The sequence below is a fragment of the Peromyscus leucopus genome, unplaced genomic scaffold (genome assembly GCF_004664715.2).
Source record: "Peromyscus leucopus breed LL Stock unplaced genomic scaffold, UCI_PerLeu_2.1 scaffold_244, whole genome shotgun sequence".
In the NCBI taxonomy this organism is placed as follows: domain Eukaryota; kingdom Metazoa; phylum Chordata; class Mammalia; order Rodentia; family Cricetidae; genus Peromyscus; species Peromyscus leucopus.
This window is the reverse complement of record NW_023505117.1, coordinates 160,241-166,240: the sequence shown is the minus strand read 5'-3', so window position 1 is coordinate 166,240 and position 6,000 is coordinate 160,241. Positions and strand designations below refer to the sequence as shown.

General features: G+C 48.9%; 1 protein-coding gene across 1 annotated transcript in view; it reads left to right on the top strand.

The window, feature by feature from the left end:
* Positions 1-621: 621 nt before the first annotated feature.
* LOC114693810 (protein FAM124A) overlaps positions 622-6,000 on the top strand; it is a 51,877-nt gene continuing 46,498 nt past the window's right edge. The window contains 2 exon segments of the mRNA XM_028870337.1: positions 622-714; position 784. Of these exon segments, the coding sequence (XP_028726170.1) occupies positions 653-714; position 784 (63 nt within the window). The 5' untranslated portion in view covers positions 622-652.

The following is a 6,000-nucleotide window of genomic DNA, read 5'->3' as shown; positions in this document are numbered from 1 at the left end:
TACCTCTTCGTGTCGTTTTGAAACAGATAACAAAAAGAATGCATTCACTAGCAAGTTGGGTCAGTGAGAAGCCACTCCGCCCGGTTTGCACGCTGAGCGAGGCGATAATGAGCTCAGCTTCCGCAGATCACTCAGGTGTTTTAACTGATCCTCAAATGGAGACATCCCACCCTGCCCTGGTTGTGCTGGTGGGTGTTTTCCCGGTGCTGCTCGCAGACTGAGGCTGGAAAAATCTCTGAGCAAGCCCGGGACTCCGGACTCTTTACTGTGAGCCCCGGGAGGACAGCTTTGCTGCGTCCACTCACATCTACTGCCCGCTCTAGAGAAAGCACAGCCACCGGGCACTTACTCAGGTGGGTGCAAGATTAAACACTGCACGCCCACTACACCCCAAGTTCATAGAGATAGGCCACCTCCCCCACCTCCCCCACTCACGCTTGCGCTCGTGCACACGCGCGCATCCCGTGCGCACGCTCGGGTCCTCGCCTGGTGGCTCCCGCGCGCCGGCGCAGCGCCGAGCGGAGGGCGGGGAGGGCGCGGCCGCGAGAGGGCGCGGCGAGCTGCTGGCGCGCGGGGCCGGGTCCTTGCCCGGCCCGGGGTACGAGACGCTCGGAGGACCCGGGGCCGAGGGAGCGCGGCGGGCACGCGCGCCATGAACCCGAAGGCAAGCGGTGAGGAGGAGGACTGCGTGGACTCGGGCGCCGAGACCGGAGGGTGAGCCGGACCAGGAGGGGCGGGATCCCGAGCCACTGCCGCGGGATCGGGATCGGGGCTGGGACTCAGTGTCTGCGGGCTAGTGGCGTGGTCCGTGGCTGCCTGGGACAGGGCGGAGAGGGGCGGGAAGGGCCCCACCCTGGACTGGACGGTGGTGGGACCCGAGGCTCAGCGTCATCCCTCGCAGCCCTGTGGCCCTCGGTGCCAGTATTCACTGTGAGATAGAGATGCGCCTGCACTTGTTCCCACCAGCTGGGAACTCTAGTAGCTCGGGAGCCTCCCGGGAATCGGGCCCTGGAGATGAGGAAAGCAGGTGGAGAGGGTGGGACACCTGGCATGAAAAAGACTCTCGGAAGCCCGCTAAGAGGGCTGCATAGCTCACTTACACTGTGCTGCTGAGCCGCCTCTGCACCCCGCCAGCCTTGGGTACCCGCAGGATATTGTGAATGGGGGTCTTATGTGCTTCAAAGGACTCAAGTAATTAGCTGAAACCTTTGGAGGCTAATTAGCCCTCTCCCAACAGCGGTTTTCCTGAGTAGGACAAAGAATGCGTTTGTCAGAAGCGAATGTCCCGGAATGGTTTCCACCCAGCCCCTATCTAGAGGATTTTCCTGTGCACACTCAGCACTACATCCAGGATGCTCAGTAGGAAAGGGTGTCTTCTCCTATCTGGAGAAATCCTGCTGGAGGTCAGGGGCTACCCGGACTACAGAAGACCTCGGAATTCCTGGAAGGTGGAGCGGTTTCGAGCTAATTTTAGGATCTGGCAATCTACTGAGGACGGGGAGAGAGAGGCCTGTTCCAGAATGGACCTCGGTTCTGACCTAACCCAACTGAACCTACGTTCTTCCCTACAGTGGGTTTTCCCTGTTACCCAACTGTGGTAACCATGGCGGAGGAGTAACTTGACTGAAGTCCCACCCCGCCCACCCTTGCTTTCGCTTCAATTCTGCTGGTGTGAAACTTGTCAATTTAGTTTTCTTTCTTGATTTTTGTGGCACTGGGGTTCCAACCTAAGGCCTCATGCACAGTAGACAAGAATTCTTTGACTGTTCACACACACCCTCCCCCACTGTTACTTACCAGCTTCAGCTGACCATCCTTGGCGCCCCTCTCCTCCGTGAATAGAATGAAACAGAGCAACATTTGCCAGCTCTTTTGTAACTGCTGTGAAGCAGCCTCTGTCCCACTAGTTTTTAACTTGCGCGGCTCTCCTGAAGCAGATGTTTTGCCAGAAGGGCCTTGGCCTTGGAGAAGAGGGAGTAAGCATTGGCTTTGAGGGGTGGCTTCACCCCAGGAGGCAGGCCAGCATGAGAGCTACCAGGGACTCCTGGGGAGGGCTAGTTAATGTGGAGATACCCAAGTTCTGTTTCTGCTTGTCACTAAAGAGTCTTGCTGTACCAGGACAGAACTGTTTAAAGAATTCTTTTTTTTTTTTTTTTTTTTTTTGGTTTTTCGAGACAGGGTTTCTCTGTGTAGCTTTGCGCCTTTCCTGGAGCTCACTTGGTAGCCCAGGCTGGCCTCGAACTCACAGAGATCCTCCTGGCTCTGCCTCCCGAGTGCTGGGATTAAAGGCGTGCGCCACCACCGCCCGGCCTTAAAGAATTCTTATTGCACCACTAGCAAACTTAAATTAAAAATGTAAAATGGTATTATTTGAAACAGAAGTTTCAGTTCATGCCCTTAGCCCTGTATTTGCGATCTACTCCGTATACTTGGACTTTTAGCTTAGCTATCAAACCTGCTGTTAGTAGTTGACTCATTTTCTGGTGTTTCCCCTTTCTATTCTGGCCAAGTTACATATAAAGCACACAGAACTCACTCATTAAGTGTTGGCTACTTGCTGTTGCTGTTGTTGTTGTGTTGTTGTTTGGAACAGGGTCTCCTGTAGTCCAGGTTGGACTCGAAATCACCAAGTAGTCGATGACAACTCTCATCTCTGTTCTTCCTGCCCTGCTTCCCAAGGACTGGGATTATAGGAATGTGCCCCCATGCCTGGATTTTCTTAGTATTGTCGCTCTCCCTTCCAAGTGTCTACAGCTCTTTTGTCTGTTAAGGGCAAGAACTGAACATGGCCTTGGACTGTGAACTCCTCTCATGCTGGCCAGTTCTCCTAGACCTTTCCTTGCTCTTTGACTTGGCCATTCTGACATGCTTTTCTGATGCCTACTTTTGCCACACTGCCCTTTCTGCCAGCTCTGCCCTTTCTGTCTGGCATTCCTGTCTACCAGGTGAATTCTACTCTCTCTCTCTCTCTCTCTCTCTCTCTCTCTCTCTCTCTCTCTCTCAAAACCCAGCTCAAGTGACATACCACTAGGATGTCAGTCCTCAACATGGGGTCCACAAATGGATTCAAGACACATACAAACTAATAGACCTGGTAAAGCTTTGTGAGAAGAAAAAAAAAATTTAATTGGATTCTCAAACTAGCCCATGATCCCGTCTAAACCAAGTTAGAGGAAAATGTGGGATATTTTAGCATCAGCAGAGGCAGTAAGACGAGACATTAAGGTGAGCAGTCAGACACTGGGTATCTTTGGAGTTCAGTGTGGATGGAGGTCTAACATGATGATGTCTTTGGAACTTCCCATGAAGCCCTGGTAGAGATGAATTCAACTGAAGGTCATAGCAAATGTTTACCCAGCATCCACTGCATGCTGCCTGCTGCTCTAAACCTTTGCATGCCTCAGTGGCTCACTGAATCCTTAGCCAGCTCAGCACAGCTGGCTGTCCTTAAGCCCAGACTTGAGAAGCCATTGTGTCAAGATGTCAGGCAAAGACAAGGAAACCGATGGCAGAGCCCAAGGAGGAGGAACAGGCTGTCCTGGAACCCGAGAGAGGCTTAAGTTTTTGAGAAATGAAGGTCAATAATGTCTGACTGAGAGTCTCATTAAGATAAGGACTGGGAAGTGCCTTTTGATTGATGGAGATACTGAAGAGAGCCTTTGACAGTGGAGTGGTGGTGAGAAGCCAGACGAGCTTGGCTCTAGAAAGGAGTGGAAGGTGAGAAAAGGGGAGAACCAAGCTGTTTGTCTAGAAATTATCCAGAAAAATGATGACTAGAAAGGTGTGTAATTTAGAATACCCCTGCTTCAGCCTCCCAAGTTCTGGGATTACAGGCATGTGCCCCTATACCAAGCTCCATATATTCTTTATACCCAACGCAACAGACACACAGATGCTTTCAGATACTCTAGGAGGCTGGTCATCATCCTTCAGAACATCCAGGCCATGCCTTGGTATTGTCGTTACTATTTTACAAATAGGATGCAGCATCTCAGTGGGTATGGCTATGGGTCTGCAGCCCAAGGCTTCTGCATCCTTCCCACCTAGTAACCATCCCCAAGGAACCATTCCGGCTATAATCAGTCCTTGTTTTCTTTTGGAGGCAATGCCGCCTTTTCTAACCTACCTCCACCTCACATGGACCAAGTCTAAAGGCAGACCAGTATCCTGTGGCAATTGATGTCGTTTGGAAGCTCCGCTGGGAAGCGAGCCCGTGCTTCTGTGTGCTGTTAGGAGAAGCTAGCAAGCCACTTTTGGCAAAGTCCCTTATGACACAGAATTTCTTAACAGAGGGACAGGCAGTTCCTTGAAAATACAAATAAAAGCCAGTGCCAGCAACAACAGTTTCATTAGTGAGTCTCCAAGACATGGCCTCTACCCTGCTCTTTCACATGGGACCATACCTAGTGAGTGCTTTTCCTTCAGTAGTTTGGTCTGGCATCAGTGGAATTCTACCTCTGTAACAGCTGTCGCCCACCTTTTGGCCCATGCAGCGTCATGCTTTTCAGGGAACTACAACCAATGCTTCACTGCAGCCTACGGGAAGAGGCAAGCACTGAGAAGTGGAACAGGTAGATGGGAAAGAATAGGTACAATAACATTTTAAATGGACCAGCATTTTTTTTTTTAAAGGAAATCTTACATAGAAGGAAAAATGACTTTTTAGACCTGTATGAAGTTTGTGTCCAAGGCTAGTTAACTCTGTTACCATGACCTTCAATTTAGTGCACTCAGAATAATCAGGGAAGGCCATGACACAGGGAGCCATGTGTTTGCAATAACAGGAAGGCCAGTTTTACAGAAAGGCCAGTTTCAGTTCTTAAGGCCATAGTTTCCTGGAAAGGGGAATCTAGGAAGACATTCCTTTTATATAAAATGAATATATGTACAGATTGCCTAGTGAGACCTCCATCAGCAGTGAACTATCTTTTTTTTTTTTTTTTTTTTTTTGGTTTTTCGAGACAGGGTTTCTCTATGTAGCTTTGCGCCTTTCCTGGAACTCACTTGGTAGCCAGGCTGGCCTCGAACTCACAGAGATCCGCCTGGCTCTGCCTCCCGAGTGCTGGGATTAAAGGCGTGCGCCACCCACCGCCCGGCCTAACAGTGAACTATCTTAATTACAGAATACCTTCCATATAATCCTAATGCAATTAACATACAGATATTACATACACATATACATATATACACATATATATGTGGTGGGAGAAAATAATCCTTGTATTATTATATGCTATCTACTGTATAGGTTCAAGAATTTTGCATCTTAAAATTCCTGTGTTTTCCTTTCATGCTCCATGTTGTGTGCAGAGCTAGCCAGGGAACCCTTTGTGATATGAGACCAAGAAACAGAAATCTCAAGCTATCCCTACCTGTCCTTAAGGGGTGCAAAGTCCTTCAAAGCAGTCTAGGCAAACACCTGATTTTCTGAAACTATTTTAATCTATTTCTTCATGAAGTTGTCTTAGGCTTTACAGTTCGTCCTTCACTGGCAATACCATTCAATAATCTTACTTAGAATGAGCTAGAGAAGTGGAAACCTTGACTCGGTCTGTATTACCAATCATGGTAATTTTTCTAAGGACAAGGAAGTAAATAAATATAAAGCTTTATTCATACAGATCTCCTCACCCAGTATTCTGCAAAGTGCATGCATGATGAACAACCATGCAGCCATTTCCAAAGAGAAGGGGTAGAGTAAACTGCAGCATGCCACTTCATCTGAAGTGGTAGATATAGGAGCTGCCAAGCATCTTGTTCACACGGTTAGGAATGAAAAGAGCAGTTCAGAGCCGCTCTCTCTATCATTGTGGCGATATGCAGATTATACAAATGTGGTGGTATTGTGTTTCCCAAAATATTGTGTATTCTAATAAATTTATCTGGGGTCAGAGAACAGACAGCCACTAGATACAAAGGCTAGAAAATGGTGGCACTCACACCTTTAATCCTAGCATTCCAGAGATAGAAATCCCTCTGGATCTCTGTGAGTTCAAGGCA